We start from the raw sequence: 19027 nt of genomic DNA on the forward strand, positions 1-19027 counted from the left end.
GTATAAATACTATAAATTTACTGTTAAGTCGCCATACTGCAAAATATCGCAAATTTATCGATATCGATAAATATTAGGGACTGGGTTGGTCGAGCCCTAGCGATTTTTTCTTTGTGTTGGTAGCAGTGACATGACCTCACGACCGTCGAAAAAACGCCTGCATAAATCGGTTCGAGGGTTGTTCGAGAGTGCCGACTCTTAAAACGTAGTGATTCAATGCTCTTTGACTGGGGGTACCGGACCATAAAGTTGATATACTCTGTCAAACAAGTCTGTCAGAAAAAAGAACAAAGAAAACTACATGCATCCTTTTCTTTAGGGTGCTAGAGAACAGGATACCTGTAGTTTCCTTAATAATAATAATAATAAGGCCCGCAGGGGCAGCTTGTGGCGAGCTGACGGTGAGTGGCGACACCGCGGACCCCTATTCCAGAGGGCACTTCCATCTAGCCCTCGCCTCTGCGCTTGCCTTAACCGGCCGGCCAGAGTGGATTCGCAAGAGCGGGACCTATGCTCCAGGTTGGAAGTGTAAAATGTCATAACGCCGGCGGCCTGCTGAATGGAACACCAGGAACCAAGCTACCGCAGACTCACCTCTCGACAACCTTTTAGCCACTCTCAAGTGTTGCTCTGTTGTCGCACCGTGCGTGCGGCCGTTTTGCAGGGCCCACTCAATGAGTTGGCGAGTCACCGCCTACCTTTTACAATTGTGAGACTAATTGTCACGGCAGGTGTCCGATAGTCTCCTCCCATAGCCCTTTAACCAGTTCATCCAACTTTCAAAACAATAACCCATGACCTTAGCTCCCATCGCAGCACAAAAGTGCTGCACTGCAATAGTCTTTGCACCTGGCGGGGACCATCTCCGGTTGTATCATATTGTGCGCTCGGGGATGGTATCCGCCACGTGTATCCCTTGCCTTTAGATTAAAATGTCTAAAAGGGCCTCTGTGCTGTTGGCTTCGGCCCCACGCATGTCTCCCAAAGGTCCGGGACCCCATGGTCCCGAGATATGGAAAAGACAGACAAATAATAATAAAATACTTTATTGCACACTACAGAAGAAAAAGAAACATAATTCAGAACAGATACAACGTGGTAGGTAACAACAGGCGGTCTTATCGCTAAAACAGCGGTCTCTTACAGACAACCTTCAGATAGTCGAGTGGCGATCGGAATAAAATTTACGGGTGGTGCAAAAAAGAATAACAGAAGGCTAGTACCTAAATGTACAATATAATAAAATACATATACTACAAATATAAAAACTATGATAGACTACATATACTAATAAATACAACAATATACGAGATATATAGGTAGTTTCAACTCAGTTGAGGCCACGCACACTACAACACTGTCATGTAATGACAACGAAATTTTGAAATTAGTGTTCTTACCGTGTACCCAGCGCCGGCCCGTGCACTCGATCAGGGTAGAGCGAGGTTGAGTTTCGGCGCCCCTTGGTAAGGTCTCACCACGTAGGAAAATAAATCGCGAGCGGAGCGAGCGTGAAATTTTTTTCATATTAATGCCGTAATTTGAAGATTAACGTAATACAGAATTTATGGATTTCATCATACAGATACAGAGTACGAAAGGGAGAAATGGTTGAACTTTCGTAGTCGCACCCTAGTATAGTTACGTGGGGCTGAACGTGGATAATCATGTAAATACATAAAATAACAAAGAAAATGGAGCACTATTGGCTTCGTGCGAAGTGCATGGAGGGGGTAAGCAAAGCGATCGCAGTGCTTGCGGTGGTCAAAATCGACACTGATTGTGGTTGTCATCTATTAAAACTCATAAAATATAATACAATGTGGTGCAATGTTTGATATGGGGTTTCAATGTTGTTTCGATGTTAATTGTAAAAATAATGGCATAAATATTCGTTGCACGTTCTATGCGTTTCTTAGAGCACACTGGAAATTGGATCAAAGAACTAAATGGATAGCTACGGTGAAAAGAAAACGTAAGTGATATGTCAAAATAAAACATGATAATAAATTATATTTAAGCTTTCTTTACCTAATATTGTTCAATACGCTGTTAGTATTTTTCCTACCGTAAAAGATTATGCTTAAAGATTCAGGCCTAGCCTGGGAATAGGCCCGTGTTGGATATTTCTGCGGCCGCGGACATGACTACGTACTTACGTTTAGATTTGTTTTATATGGCATTAACGGGACGGAGGTTTAGCGAATACCATATCACTAGCTCGAAGAACTTGTACCATTAATCCTATGTTCTTCAAGATTCCTTATATGCCCTGCCAGCACCAATTTATTGACTCTTTCTGTAGTCTGGGGTTGGAAGTTTATACCGTGAGTAATGCTTTGGAAACTGATTTTTGGTATTATATCCTTGTCTTTATAGTCTATCTACCTAAATTACACTTGAAATAGTAGCTCTTGTTATACGATTTATTTAAAATTAACGAAAAATCGTTAAAATATAGTGTTTGTTTACATGTCATTTTTTGACATTTTCCACTTCAAATTCACATGGTAGTGGGCGTAATTGTCGTGCACGTAGCCAATAGTGGCTAAGTTAGGAAAGCAGATTCGGATTTTTTCCTAAGTAACTAAAAGAGAACATATAAATAGTAAGCGCGAGCGAAGCGAGCGCGATTTTTTTTTACTGGATTTATTATAAGTCAACCCGCCACCGGGGAATCCGCGAACTTTCAAGCTTTTAAGTTCTGCAGAGCTGCGGTCTTTGACATATTTTGGGATATCTTGACTTCACAGGGCGCCTATGTTCCCGACTTTTAGGCCTAATATTTCCCCATCACTATTATTTTTATAATACTAAGAGTTAATTAAGAGATTAACTGCGGACTCGATCGTCACCGTCGGGATACCCATTTCGTTATTTTGCCACTAAGTGATCTTAGTGCTTTAAAGTTCGCTCCCCATCTGCTGGGACTCACAAAATTGCGCCTCTCTGAAACGTTTGCGCCTTTGGCTTTATGAGGAACTCCGCTTTGGACTGCCGGGTAGACTCATACTTTTGCATTTGGATAGCGACGTAACTTTGTCGTTCGCCGCACAACAATGTGGTTCGTCAAGGGCTAGAATCCTCCTTTTACAGCGCCCTTATAAATGTTGGTATATGTTGGCAATGTGGTGCAACTTTCCACTTAATCTGAATTTTCAATAGTGGATTCATTCCCGACTCCTCTCGCCATTTTGTGATATGTGCGCGCCCACGCAACGTATCATTTTTTTGTATGAATTTTTCCACATTCTCGATTTTGGCGCCCCCTTGCCATGTGGCGCCTAGAGCGGCCGCTCCACTCGCTCTACCCTTAATCCGGCCCTGCGTGTACCGACTGCAGATTCAACAGTGAATTGCAAGAAAGACCAAAAAGTTTCTATTAACTATTTTGTCTATAGAACAATTTTCAAACAAAACAGAAAATAAAATATCTCGTATGTGATTAATTAATTGTCAGATTATGATTGTAATATTAATCGTAGAAATCAAAAATAATATGTAATAAATTTCAATTTCAATTTATATCGATAGCTGAATACTTATTTGGAAGTGAAATTTCATATGAACTATAAAGTTCACCGGATAATTTAATTTAATAAAATGATATCGTTTGTCCTTAGCAAAAATTTATTCGTGCCACGCGACTTCTATTTAGGCTCTGCGTCTGCTTATTAGGTATTTCGTTATCAAACCTCTTCAAATATGATTGAGTAACTGGCACTCATTAATACATCGTAGTCATACCTATTGACAACTGCGTTTTCCAAGAGATAAACCGAAAACCAAAACCTTATAATCAATCCTAACGAATCAGATGAAGATATGCCAAGTGACGGTGGTTTATAAAAGGATTTGTTCATTATTTTTTACTGCTTTTAATACCATTAATGATAAGTATATCAATAAAAAATAATGTTTTTCAAAAATATACTTATCGTTTTTTTTTTTACATTCACTCACTCATTTCATTCATTCATTTTTTTGCAATCAGTACTAATCTTCATTTAGCTGTGTGTGTTATCATTCACTTCAACCTCCGTGGAATTACCTATAACTATGGAGACCATTTCAACGACATGAAATTTCTTGGAAAACAGAAAGTTTATGAAGTAGACAAATAATGATCCTTCAACATTTTTTAAAAATGGGTATTCCACAGTCGAACCGCACGAAAACTGAAAGAGTTGTTGTAGAATTTTGAAGTGGAAGGAGGTGGGACAAGCAGCAGATCCTTAGTTCTTATTTACTGACAGACTTGTTTGACAGAATATATATCTTTGTCTCGCCCTCACATATAGCGGTATCCTTAGTAGATCGTCTTAGGCCGATAGTCCACTATCATATCACATATGTTTATCATAGAAATATGATCATAGGCAACATGCCTTCCTTTTTCTTCACGTTGGAGAAAAAGGGAGGCATACAGCATACAGACATTATAGACCTATTATCATATTTCTATGATAAACATATGATACTGGACTATCGGCCTTAACCCTTAAATCGACAACGTCCACTATACTAGACACCCCAAGTAAAAAATTCTACACCGAATATTAAAGCATATCAATACTTTTGATGTAGCGTAAGTGAATCCTTAGTTATTTTTAAGTAATTAAAAAAATATTAGAAACCAGTGGAGACCTAATATTTGTGTCAAACTCCTTCAGAACGCAGACCTTACAAGGAAGCATCCGACTGACTGATATCGTTGCTAGTTGTTTTTATTATTTTGTATGACAGTATTATGCAGCATTTAAATATATAATATGTTAATAATTATTTAATAAGTCACAGTCTAAATAACACGAAAAGGTGTTTTTTTTATGGGTATTACACACTTGAAAAGTGCGGTGTGCAGTATTTTACCCGTTGTCAAGTTCACGATACTTTTGCTACGTCCAGTATGTTGGACGTTGCCAAGTAAACGAAGATTAAAAACAATTCTTTTTTTATGATTTTTTTTATTGTAAATCATAATAATATAAGATTTTTGGATGTGTCAAAACCTCAACAATTTTGTTATTTGGTATACTACAGGTTATCGAGCCAAATGGATAAAAAAATATATTTTTACTGAGTACTTTCTTTGGTAGTCCGTTACAAGGAAGAGCCAATTTCAATATAGAAATTTCTTATGATTTTTTTGATAAAAGGCACATACTTATAATACAAACAATCGCTTATATGTTACTGTTTCTTATGGTATTCCGCTCGTTTAATTTTATGTTAAATATATGTGTCAATAACGGGAAAAATACGATCACTTTAAAAGCTATGAAATTATGTCCCAAAAAAATTGGATGACACAAGTTTATGATATCAATTATTTTTTTATTATAGGATGTTCTTATGGAAAAAGCACAACTGTTTTATAATTAGCAAAAAAAGATATTTCATAAAAAAAACCGTATGCTGATAAAATACCGTATACTCGGCATTGTCCAACATACTGCACGACTTCTCCTAACTCGTTATGACGCCATCATTACAGCTAAACCTGGCAGCGTCCAACATACTTGACATAGGTTTTTTTCAAAACTATTATAAATATATTTTTTTAATGATTTTTCTACAAATAAAATATGCAACCACATTTTTTCGAGATTTTTTTTCCTTGTCGATTTAAGGGTTAAAGTAATTCATTCATTCATTCATTAATACGATGGAATAATCCTCGAATCGGACCAAGATATCTCAATATTATACTACTCTTTGCCAAGATTACAATCCGGTACGCTCGCCTGTACTGTACAGCTTGACACCAAACACACGTTTTGGACCATGCAGTGTGGATATAGTGTCACTGTCAGCTGTCAATGTCACTTAACTGTCATATTCACATTTATTAGATGATTTTGTTATAAATGCTGAGATTCAATACATAAATAAATCGAATTGCCTTTTTTTGTGCTACGCTATAGTGCTGTTCATTAACATAAACATGACTAACTTATTATTAAGTCCTTCGGAAAAAGTATTTATCCTTCACGGAGTACAAGTAAGTATTATTCTTAACCTAAAAATGTGACGATGTTTTTCTCAATTTTTTTAATTACTTTGCTCCTTAACTCAAATAAAATAAGTGAAATCTACGAGGTAGTAATTTCTATTTATCGCGTTATTTGTCTACTGTAGATGTAGATAGAAATTATTGCTAGTTTATCGGAGAAAACAATAATGCTTACTGTATTTATTTACCTCAATTTCAGGATGATTATCGTTCAGATGGGCGATCAAACATAGATTACAGGCCTATGGAGTTAGAAACCGACGTAGTCAGCCATGCTAGTGGATCTGCCAGGCTACGTTTAGCCAATACAGATATACTTGTTGGTGTAAAAACCGAAATTGATGTACCAAAACCTGACAAGCCTGATTTGGGAAAGATAGAATTCTTTGTAGATTGGTAAGTTATCCTTGAAAATATATATGAAGCATGGCAGGCAGGCAATCCGCTGCAATATCTCAGCCATAACTGCATACACATTTGTTGCTATTTTTTTTTTAATCCCTTTTAATTTGGATAAACACTTGCTGCAGTTTTTATCTGTGATCATACCATACTTATTAGTTAAAGGAATAATGAAGATAAGATAAGATAAAATTTATTACATAGAAAAAATGTCTAAAATAAAACGATCAATTGTACATTAATAGAAAGTACACTGCTAGGATAAAAATCAATATTTCCTATTTTCCATTCCAGTTCAGCAAATGCAACTCCAGAATTTGAAGGCCGAGGAGGCGAGCAGCTGGCTAACAGCATAGCAAACCTGATGCAGCGAGCCTACCACTCCTCACAAGCATTTGATCTCAAACAACTGTCCATTTTGGAGGGAAAGCAGTGTTGGAAACTGTACATTGATGTTTTGGTAAGAATCATAATAGTTGGATTGACTACTTTGTCCTGTCATTGAGGGACAAGAAAGAACTTGCTAATCTAAATAAGCAAAAATCTAGCTATCAGAAGCATTATGATAGAAACTGGTTCAGTAGTAAATAAACGAAAGATACACTGCCTGGCTGGTTTGTAGTCCCTTTTCATTGCCTATGAGAATGATGTCTGATCTCTGGTTATGAGCCACAGACCAATACAACAAGACGGCCCTTACAGGGCGACTCGCGGTCACCAAGCATACGACAAATCAGGTTTATAAAAGTTTGAACGCGTGCGACACCGATCAGTAGCGCCCAAGTATACGACCCGCTAACAGTGTCCGTGTCCGCTCGGGAAAAAATCTTAAATAATCAAATTTGGTTGCAAACAATGGTCTCTTACGGCATAAAGTGGTGTGGCAAGTCTTCTAACACTTCTACATATAAAAAAGATGGAATAACATTCCACAGTTAAGTCAAATTAATTATTTTGTTGAATATTGTTTATTATCCGCGGAGTTCATTTATACTGGTCAATATGGTTGTGCTGAGCGGCGCCGAGGCGCGTCCATCCCTTTTTGCCGAGTTAACAATGTGATATGCTATCCCTTTCACGTAAACGACTAGGCATGGGGCCATGTTAGTTTATGTCTGTTGCAGGAACTTCGTACTGCCGTTCGTACCATGTGCTACCATTTTATGAAATATAAAAGAAAGCAGATTTGTAATAGTGAATAATTATCTAGAATCTGTAGAGTCTGTATTTAGTTCATTGATTAGTTTAGAATATTTAGTTGGTAATTTAACTTAATAAACGTAAGTAAAAATGCACAGTTTAGTTATTAGTTACTAGAATGATTTTTATTGAGATGCTATTACAATCATCATCCTGTTATCCCGGCATCGGCATTCGCCACGGCTCATGGGAGCCTGGGGTCCGCTTTGGAAACTACTACCAAGATTTGGCGTAGGCACTAGTTTTATGAAAGCGACTGCCATCTGACCTTCCAACCCGAAGGGTAACTAGGCCTTATTATAATTTAATTATAATATTATAATTTGTTGGAAAACAAATTCACCACAGTACTGGTACCGGTACCATTGTCTATAATAGACATGTCCCAATCCCATCCCTACTGTTAAGAGGGCATTCAACGAAAACGTCGTAATAATGTAAAATTGATAGTTTTAGTCGGCAAAATGCTACACTTTCCGTCATCTAAAAGACTTATTAAGTTCAGGATTCGATTAGGACATCTTCTTAACTTACATGTTGTGAGACTGGATTTTTAAAAACTAACTCACTTAATTAATTATGATTTTTTTTCTGGTGCATGTTTAGGAAAACCCGCGAAAAGTGCTGACTTAGTCCGTCTAATTTGTAAAATTTGGATAGTTTTGAATGCTTCAAGTGGTCAATTTGTATTATGTATATCCTGTACTACAATCTTCTGAGACTACTTCTTTGTTATAAGGCTTTAGAATAGAGTAAATGAGGATATGATGAATCCAATTTGTTTCAGAAATCACCTCAGAATAAGTGTCAATTTCTTCGAAAACTTACGTGTTTTTGAAGTAGTTTTAATATAAAAATAATCTGCAACGCTTACTCAAACAGATTTTATGCAAAAGTTTTCTATTAATTGCAATTTAATATTTTTGACGATTTTTTAAAAATGCCTCCTTATTACCAGTTACGCGCGCTTGCGATGTCAGTACCGCGGCAGAGCTTGTAGAGGCAGGATGTATGTTAGTCCGCTCCGCACGCGGCTCGACGATCGCGAAGTTATTTTGTCATTGTGTGCGGCACCCGCCGTGTCCAAAACCGCACTTGTGTGCGTGTTTGGCTGTACTGTTGCATGTATACTGCGACCGAAAACTTTGATCCTTGGGTTGACGACTTTGGTAACTAACTAATTAACTTGACTAATATTTTTAGTAAGTATTATTTATTATTGAATATCATTTTAGGTTACTGACTCGTCTCAACAAAATCTTTGACAATAGATGGTACTCAGGATCTGATGATGAAGTCAGATGGTAGTCATGAGTTCTCATCAACCAGGTCTTGAAACCATTTCGTGTTTGGGCTCGTTTGATTCGCCTCAACAAGATCTTTGACAAGAGGTGATGGTACCCAGGATCTGATGATGAAGCCGGAAGGTAGTCATGAGTTCTCATCAACCAGGTCTTGAAACCATTTCATGTTTGAGCTCGTTTGATTTGCCTCAACAAGATCTTTGACAAGAGGTGATGGTACCCAGGATCTGATGATGAAGCCGGAAGGTAGTCATGAGTTCTCATCAACCAGGTCTTGAAACCATTTCGTGTTTAGGCTCGTTTGGTTCGTCTCAACAAGATCTTTGACAAGAGATGGTACCCAGGATCTGATGATGAAGCTGGAAGGTAGTCAAGAGAATTCATCAACCAGGTCTTGAAACCACTCCGTGTTTGGGCTCGTTTGGTTCGTCTCAACAAGATCTTTGACAAGAGATGGTACCCAGGATCTGATGGTGAAGCCGGAAGGTAGTCAAGAGTATTCAACAACCAGGTCTTGAAACTCTTCTGTGTTTGGGCTCGTTTGATTCGTCTCAACAAGATCTTTGACAAGAGATGGTACCCAGGATCTGATGATGAAGCTGGAAGGTAGTCAAGAGTATTCCACGACCAGGTCTTGAAACCACTTCGTGTTTGGGTTCGTTTGGTTCGTCTCAACAAGATCTTTGACAAGAGATGGTAATCACTCTTTTATACTCTGGCGCAACCACTGTCTCAGTGTGTCAACAGTCAACTAAAGCAGGTAGGCGTAGCGTAGAGTTGTATTTCCTTACAAAAAACTAATACATAGATGTGGACCTTCCTGTGCTCCATGCAATTAAAACTAGGGCTCTGGATACACGTGATTCACGCCGAACCGTAGCTACGTGATCTTAACACCGGCGGTACTAAGATCACGAATTTCACGAACACGGCAAGGTACGTACCTCGTACGCACGTACGTACGTACTTGCCTTAGCGCCCGGATTCACGTGACACGCCGCGGGCCGTGACACGCCGCCGCCCGAACTAAGTTCGTGTGCAGAATACTTATCGTACGTTTTGTAGATTTAACTCGCCCGGGAGAAAACCAAATCATGACTATTATTGAATTATCACTTAATACCTATACTTAATACTGGACGAAATTTTTTTTACATATGAATTAAACTTATATTTATGTTTTGCTTCGATTTTTATACAATACATATAACTAGCGGCCCTCCCCGGCTACGCACGGGGATTATGATAAAAATTGTTATAATAAGTTATCCGTAAAAGATAGACATATGCCATCGCGGACTTTTTTGTAGACCTATTAGAGAGACACAATTTTCCAATACATTATTTTGATATAGCTCAAACGGTTTCGGCAGCGTTTTCGATTAAAGCTCTCAGCCAGCGGGATTTTGTCCAACTCGATTAGAAAATATCGTCATATTTCAACCAATTCAAACAAAACTTTAACAAATTATATACCTGAACTTTCCTCAAGAATTACTCTATTCATAAGTGAAAACCATATGAAAACCCGTTCAGTTTTTGAGTTTATCACGAACACACAGACAGACGCGGCTCCCCGGGAGTTTATTTTATAAGAGAAGATTAAGTGATTTACGGCGTTATTCTGTTTCCGATTTTATTGAAATTAAAACTAGCAAACTGTCCGATGCCTTACACTATCTATATACCTGTATGGTAAATGTCAACCTGTGTTACGTTACGTCTTAATATTGTTTATTTTTTGACATGTGCCGTCAGAATCCTCAAATACTTGACACTAACTTAAAACTGTATGTGGTGACAGTTTAGTATAGTATGGAGTAACTATTGTCCCAGAGCTGTAAGAAGTGTAAGAACCTCTTTTTCACACATGACAGCGTCCACAAAACGTAAAATCCTGTAATAATGGTTAAAAAAATCAAGTACTTAAAATAGTATTTTATACAATCGCGATATAATACAAAGCTTTTCAGTCGAGTACCATGTTTAGGCCACGAAGCTTTGCTAAGTGGCCTAACAGTACGGCACGAGAGTGAAAAACTTAATTATATCACTATTGTATACAATACTTTTTCTACGAGTCATCATCTTCATCATCAATGGACGGAAATATCATCATTCATGCAAGTTTAAATTAATGTTAATAGCGTCGTTCACCGTTGTATCAACATCGAATTACCTAGTAACCAATTATTTGTAACAACCGTCTCTGATTGGCCGATAACGCCACAAAAAAAAAATGTATTTCAGATGCAGAAAAATTTGCCAGGTATCGCAAATTAGTATATAAGTTGTATGATGTTCTATTTTTGAAATTATTACAGTTAACTTAAAGTCAACTATAATGAGATTAAGTACATATATTATTATAGTTGAGTCGGAACTGCCATAGAGTATCCAACACTGAAAAGTTAGCACTTATAGTTTAGTCTGTGGTGTCCTAATTGACAGATTACAATCGACGAGTAGAAAAATAATATTTCCCTTACTTTAAACATAATCTAAAACATGTTACATTTTTGCGGATCTTCGTTAGTAAGTATTTTACGATATTAATTTATAACGCAAGATTTACTTATTAAACCATTTATCATTAATTTTTATTTTTAAACTAGTGCTGTGGCAGAGTGTAATTTCGATTCAAATGACATTTCAGTAAGTTGATAGAAATCGTATATTTGTTTAAGCGCCTCCTTGTCCATAGGGCCTAATCGATTCAACCAATTCGAAATTAATCGTTAGATTTGGCAAACGATACGCCTTAGCCACATCGCAACATATGTACTTCAAAACAAATGTGTCAAAAATGTGAACTTACGGATCCGGGACAATAGTTCTGATGAAATTCAGCAACACGACGCTTAGCCATATATTTCTGGTCAAGCATTATTATGTTATTCTTAAGGTTTTCACATTTATTCTTTCATTTATTATGTATGAAAATGAAAACCTACCAAGTGGCTTTAATTAAAAAATATGCACACATGTGCGCGGGGCCACGGCTAAGACAAAAAAAATGACAGCTGCAGTTCTTATCAGTTTCGGTACATTAAATAATACTTTTAGATAGTATATTCCTTTATAGCACTGTATTGTTTGACGAACGAGCTCAGCTATCTTACTGTGGTGGTATTTTGCAAATAATAAGCGCAGTTCCACCACGTGGTAATAAAGACAGTAAAATTTACGAGCAGCCTTTTGTACGTGAAGCTGAGTGAAGTGAGCGATGTGTTATTTTTACATTTTAGGATTTTTTATTTAATCTGGATGAGGCAGTTTAGAATTTTAGTTTATTTCAATTAGTCACTTGTAAGATCCCAGTTGATCAACACTTGAAGGCCTTGACATTTTACTTTAGCGGTGAATTTAAAAGTTATTGTCTTGTTGTTTTGTTAATTTTTTGTATTGTTACTGTTAATGTTTGAAACTCTTAACAACGAAGAAAAGTTTGATGTGGAGATATGCCACCAGAGTCGGAGATTCAACTTTATGTAGTCTCTGCAAGGATCGGACAAACAATGAGTTTCCGTGTCGTCATGGTACTACAGGATCTATCGCGAGGCATTTGACGTCAGTTCATTTGAAATCTGCTGTTACTGTTACGACATCAAACGAGTAAGTCAATTTTTGAAATAGGTGTAATCCATAATAAGTAAATGAAAGCAGCAAAGGTCTAAGTTTAAATACCATGAAAAAATAATTTTAAAGTAATTGCATGTAAATAGTATAACGAAGCTCACTTTATTAAGCAGTGCCTATTTATTATTTTTGAAACAATATATCAGTCATAAAACAGTGTTTACATCTTAATAAAATGATAATCCTGCGCCTTGAACCCTCTTAAAGTAGACTTTTTTTTACTACCATCAATCTTATTACTATATAACGTAATTACACTAATTACCTAATTAAATAGTGGCTATAACATTTAAGTAAGTTCGCGTAAAATGTATAACATAATTATTAACTAGGTATGTGTTAAAATTACGTTTCCGTGGATGTCATCCTATCGTCACATTCTTAATTTTTATACTAAATTGACAAATGTCTTACTCCTTGCATCAATAATTGAATGGTACCGTGAATACTTATCTTCCTATTAAATCTTATTAATCAGAGGGTAACTAGAGAGTTTTTGTCAACGAACATTGCAGACACATAATAAGCAGATTCAAGGGTATCACGGTGCACGGTTAAGCCCATATTACCACGTTAACGCATGGTATTTTTCAACCACAACCACTCAACAGATAAGCTTAACAAAGGATAAGGTATAGTCATGGTATAGTGCCATTTTAATAAACATAAAAGTAATATTTTAGTGAAAGTATAAGCATTTTTTGAATTTGTACTCGAAGCGTCGGTTGTAGCGTAGAGACAATGCTAACAGTGGTTATTTAATAATAAGTCGAATTTAGAATTATAACTGTTGAAAACCTTTGGATAGAGTAAAAAACTCAAATGACTGGAAGGAAACTTTATCTGAAACGGTTACCAAATCTAGCAGTTACCCTTACAAAAGGTTACCTACCCATATCGTTGGTATTTTTATAACCACTTCTAAATTAAGCCTATCGGAAACCCCGGATCGTTTATTTGGTTATATTTATTTATTACTTACATATTAATATTTGAAAAACCGCAGTATTGAATATAAATTTTAATTCAAAAGTAATTAAGATATAACCTCACGATACCTACATTTTTATTCATAACTTATAGAGACTGCATCCGATCTTATCTTCTCTCATGAAACGCCGCTGGCGGACCGAACGGGCGTGTCACGTGAATTCGTACGTACGTACGGACTGATCTACGAACGTACGTACCCTAATTTCACGTGATTTATTTTCACGTGACGAACGAACCAGAAATCCGTTGCCGTGTATCACGGCAACGTGCGTACGGCTACGTGTTCACGATACACGGTCACGACCGGGAGCCCTAATTAAAACAACATAATATTTAAAAACCGGCCGAGAGCGTGTCGGGTCACGCTCAGTGCCTACACTGGGCGTGGCCCGACACGCTCTCGGCCGGTTTTTAAAGCCGCGTTGGTAAATAGCCGCTCGGCTCTTCCGTAGTTTTCCATATTTTTCAAAAACTACAGAACCTATTAAGAGGGCTTTCGTGTTAAAAATAGTGAAATCGCAGCCGAGCGCTCGATCATACCGTGTGTGGTATCAAATTAAAGGGCTTTGCGAGTAGTTTATAAATATATATCACATTATAGGACTTTTTCTACTTGGTCTAACAAAATATGAGAAAATGTCCAAAAGTGGTAATAATTGTACCGGTGAAGGCTCGTTTTCAAAAAATTGGCAAAAATCAGTAATAGCAATTTATAATCACTAAGGCATAACAGCAATTTAAGTAAACGTTGCAGATTAATTTAGTATAAAACTTACTTCGATGTGATGTAGATTTTCAAAGAAATTGTCACTTAATTTTAGGTAATTTCTGAAAAAAATTGAATTCGCCTTAGGCTAGTTTACTCTTTTTCAAAAACTTAAAATAAAAATCTAGTCTGAAATGATTGTGGTACAGGATATACAAATTATAAATTTGCCCGTTTTAATATTCAAAATTGTCCAAATTTTACAAATAAGATCGACTGATTCAGCTCTATACGTGCGTTTTTCTAAACGTCCATTAGAGAAAAATTCATAATTAATTTAGTGAGTTAGTTTTCAAAAATCCAGTCTTATAAAAATCAAGATAATAAGATGCTCTAACTGGAACTTGAATTAAATAAATCTATTGGATAACGGAAAGTGTAGTATTTCACCGACTAAAACTATCAATTTTACATTCTTTTGACGTTTTTTTTGAAAGCAGCCTTAAGTTCAAAACAGTTTTCCTAGAAAGTTTATAAAGTTCTACTTTTGTGATTTTTAAATATTTTTTAAATATATGGTTAAAAAGTTAGAGGGGGGGGACACACTTTTTTTTCCTTTAGGAGCGATTATTCCCGAAAATATTAATATTATCAAAAAACGATTTCAGTAATTCATTTTTAAATACCTATCCAACAATAAATCATACGTTAGGGTTGAAATGAAAAAAAAATCACTCCCTACTTTACGTGTAGGGGGGGTACCCTAATAAAACATTTTTTCCACTTTTTATTTTTGCACTTTGTCGGCGTGACTGATATACATATTGGTACCAAATTTCAGCTCTCTAGTTCTAACGGTCACTGAGATTATCCGCGGACGGACGGACGGACGGAGGGACAGACAGACAGACATGGCGAAACTATAAGGGTTCCTAGTTGACTACAAAACCCTAAAAACACATTTTAAACATAAAAAAAAACTACTTAAAATTAAAGAAAACCGATCTTAGTTCCATTATATATATGTACCTAGAAAACATCATCATCTTCCTTGCGTTATCCCGGCATTTGCCACGGCTCATGGGAGCCTGCGGTCCACTTTGACAACTAATCCCAAGATTTGGCGTAGGCACTAGTTTTTACGAAAGCGACTGCCATCTGACCTTTCAACCCAAAGGGTAAACTAGACCTTATTGGAATAAGTCCGGTTTCCTCACGATGTTTTCCTTCACCGAAAAGAACCTAGAAAACATCATATACAAAATGAAATAAAACTAAGAAAACGGATTATATTCATTATACGCGATATAATCTGATTCCATAAATTTATTTCATGAGTAACTATCGCGGTGACAGAAGACAATATTATATACACAATTTATTATATGTATGTATGTATGTATGTATGTATAAGCTTTATTGTACATAAAGGAAACAAAAGAGACACAGTTACAGAGTCAGTAATATACAATGTAGGCGCACTTATCCCTTAATGGGATCTCTTCCAGTCAACCTTTGAGGAAATGAGTAGAAGCGAATTAACGATGAGTGACCAATTCAAAAGTGTACAACCACTAAAAGAATAATATTATATTATAAAAGTTTTTTAATTTATTTCTTCCAAGGCTACACACGTTTTAATAAAAAAACTGTGATAAGTTTAATAATTAAACTAAAAGGTCAAGTATTTATGCACAAAATCATGTATGCAAATATGTAATATATATGGTGGTGTTTTTACGCAAGTATCAATAATGGTTAGTCCGCAACGCTACTGATGGCGTGGCGGTACCGACCATGGATGCTATCCCTTTCGCTCTAGCCGCACGTAGGGTTGGTTCGAAGAGGATCGCACGCTATGTCTGTACCGCAGGCTACAATCGTTATGCTTCTGGTTATAGTGTGCGTCTGCACACAGGCGCACGCCAGCGCCGCCGGCGTCGAAATGCGAGCAAGCAGATTTTTTGAAAGCGCTCTTAATCATAAAGGCGCGCCATTATTTGAAACGACCAATGGCAGCACCGTGCGCGCCCGCCTCACCCCGCAACGATTGGTGATTTGCGTCTCGAACAATATCGCTTGCATTTGGCTTCTAGTGGGGTGTTCTGTGTTATGAGCCATCTATTCAATAATGCAATGTAAGATAATACTAGATATAGGTATTATAAATTATTTATAAAACTAATAGCACTATGAATCTTATGAATCAATTCTTTATATTATTTATTTGTTTGCAATTTCAGATACTTGAAAGTGGTGGTAACCTATGTGACGCTGTGTCCCTAGCTGTCAAAGCAGCACTGTTCAACACAAGGATTCCTTTAGTAAAGGCAGCGTTGATGGACGGAGGAAATGTAGATCTGCAGCTCTCTGATGATCCCTATGATAGTAAACTTTTGGATGTTGGCACTGCACCACTATTGGTAAATATATTATAGAATTCTATCTTTATAGTTCGCTACCAAAAAGGTACAAAAGGAACCGGTGCGATAACACTGTTACATCCATCTATCTGTTTCTATAGAACCATTATTGCAATTTGGTAAAGAAAAAACTTAACCCAAGCTATAGTCTCGCTTTACAGTGTTTTTATGGTTTTTTTTTTACTTACAAGTTATAGCATAAGTTACTGAAAAATTGTCCATACTGTATTGATGTGGATTTGGTCAAACAGATATCAAAATGAGCCTATTATTATTATACTTAGCTTCTCACTTCGTCCACTAACTTGCACAGCTATAGCAAATCCAAGTTTAAAACTAATTTCATAATTACACTTCACAGGTAACCTTGTGCAAAATCGGCGACAAATGCGTCGTAGACCCATCAGCTGAAGAAGAGAGTTGCAGCGTCATCTCCCTCGTAGTAGGAGTGACAGGCAACCCGAGATATTACACTACAGAAACTCTGGAGGCTCCGGAAGGCGGCAAGTGCACGACTATAGCCATGAATGGGCCGGGCAGCGTGGCGCCGAAGACGCTCAAGGATGCTATCAACCAGGGAATGTAAGTAGATTTGCAACTCTTTAATGGTGGTTGGGCTGGGTGGTAACTGGTAGGATTAAGTATACCAGGGAGCCCCTAAACCTTTAACCGCCGCAGTTTAATATATAAGACTAACGCTATCCAGCTCATTTCGCCGAAGTCTAATAAGACAAACTAAAAAGCGCAAGTCCAAATTATGATGGTCATACAAGGTCTTGTAATTGAATGGAAATTGACTGATTCCTAAGCCCAGAAAACCTGGGTAGGTGCGGGATCCCATGGTTATGGAATTGTACTTTTGTCCTTGAACTAATAAGACCACAGAAAACATGAACCTGAGAAATATGTAACAGGCTAACAGCTATTACTTTCCGATCATTTCTGCTAGTCTAAATTAGCATTATTATTAAAACTTCTTCATTTTTTCAGAATTGCTGCCAAATCCCTTGATGAAGCTTTAGGCGAGGCCCTACTACGAGAAAGAAAGGAAACTATCGGCCTGAAAAAACATTCCTACGGGTTTCTTAAATAAAAATAATAATTTTAAAGGTTTTGTCATTTAAAATTCAATTTTCCCATATGCCTTTATTTAATTAAGTATACATTCAGATACATTTTCGTAATATATTTAACATTAACCCTTAACAATAACATCACACTTTAGATATCACATCCTTTTCCGTTAGTATTGTAGGCCATGCCAGTCTTTTCTTCCCTCGCATTCAATTCTAGTTCAGTAACATCAAGTAATAGTTATTATTATTTGTTTTATTAATCATGTCGTCCCATTAATGCAAATACCGACTAAGTGACTTTTTGACGAAATCGAGTTTTTAGCACCTATAGAATAAGATTTTCAAGGGCTACAATATGTTAAAACCCATGTATTGATACGACGCTGCATTCAAAAGATAGCTTCCGCATAAAGTTACTTAATGGTCAATTTGTTGCATTATAAACTGCCAGAATGTAATATGAATATTTAATATAAACTTTTATGCTTTATCCGCCAAGTAGAACCTTTTAATGGTGTATAGTGTTTTTTTGCATTTAAACATTTTGTTAAAGTAGCCATCTTATGTTCTACAAAAAAGTTTAATGTGTACATATTTGATTTTTGCAAATAAAACTATCAACAAAATTCTTTATTTTAAGCCAGGCTAAATACACCAAATGTCTTTAAGATGTTTTTCCAGAAGATGTTTGTTTACAAACATCAGCAATTTCATTCTACCAAAAAGTTGTATAGGGACTATAATTGGTTTTGCATGTGATGTGACGAAGGAAAGGATAACGGTCTATTACTGCAAATACCGACTATGTGTAAATAGGCGATTTTGAGATAATGCGGTTTGAAAGTTTGAAGGCACGTTTTATATGAAAACATGAAGAAATTTACGTTATGTGTATGGCATTTTAAACCCTATATTTTTTTGTTTACTACTTTGTCGTATATATATTCAGAATGTATTTAGTTGACGATCAAATACGATTTAATGAAACAGTCGAATACCTACTTAGTTGGTTTTTCCTGTAGAAATAAATGTTTGCATATTTCTCTTCTTTATACATAATTATAACCCATTGTTTGTCTTAAATAAAGCTTCGTTTTTCATACGATGTTCTACAACCTAAATGAGTTTTTTCTGAAATATACCGGGTAATAATTATAAGTTAGCCAGTAAGCTAATATAGTCAGTAGTTTTTAAGAATATTGTACGCTCGAAATGGGCACTGTTGATACTGTATTTCCTGTATATCATACCATCTTATGTACACAGTT

General features: G+C 36.5%; 1 protein-coding gene across 1 annotated transcript; it reads left to right on the forward strand.

Annotated features, from left to right (window-relative positions):
* The first annotated feature begins 5828 nt into the window (after window positions 1-5828).
* LOC125225356 (exosome complex component RRP42) lies at window positions 5829-17792 on the forward strand. The gene is made up of 6 exons (XM_048129028.1): window positions 5829-6004; window positions 6216-6412; window positions 6713-6878; window positions 16504-16683; window positions 17045-17265; window positions 17674-17792. The coding sequence occupies exons 1-6, from the start codon at window positions 5948-5950 to the stop codon at window positions 17774-17776; spliced, it is 924 nt and encodes a 307-aa protein (XP_047984985.1). The 5' UTR covers window positions 5829-5947; the 3' UTR covers window positions 17777-17792.
* Window positions 17793-19027: the final 1235 nt, after the last annotated feature.

This window comes from Leguminivora glycinivorella, chromosome 4 (assembly GCF_023078275.1).
Source record: "Leguminivora glycinivorella isolate SPB_JAAS2020 chromosome 4, LegGlyc_1.1, whole genome shotgun sequence".
In the NCBI taxonomy this organism is placed as follows: domain Eukaryota; kingdom Metazoa; phylum Arthropoda; class Insecta; order Lepidoptera; family Tortricidae; genus Leguminivora; species Leguminivora glycinivorella.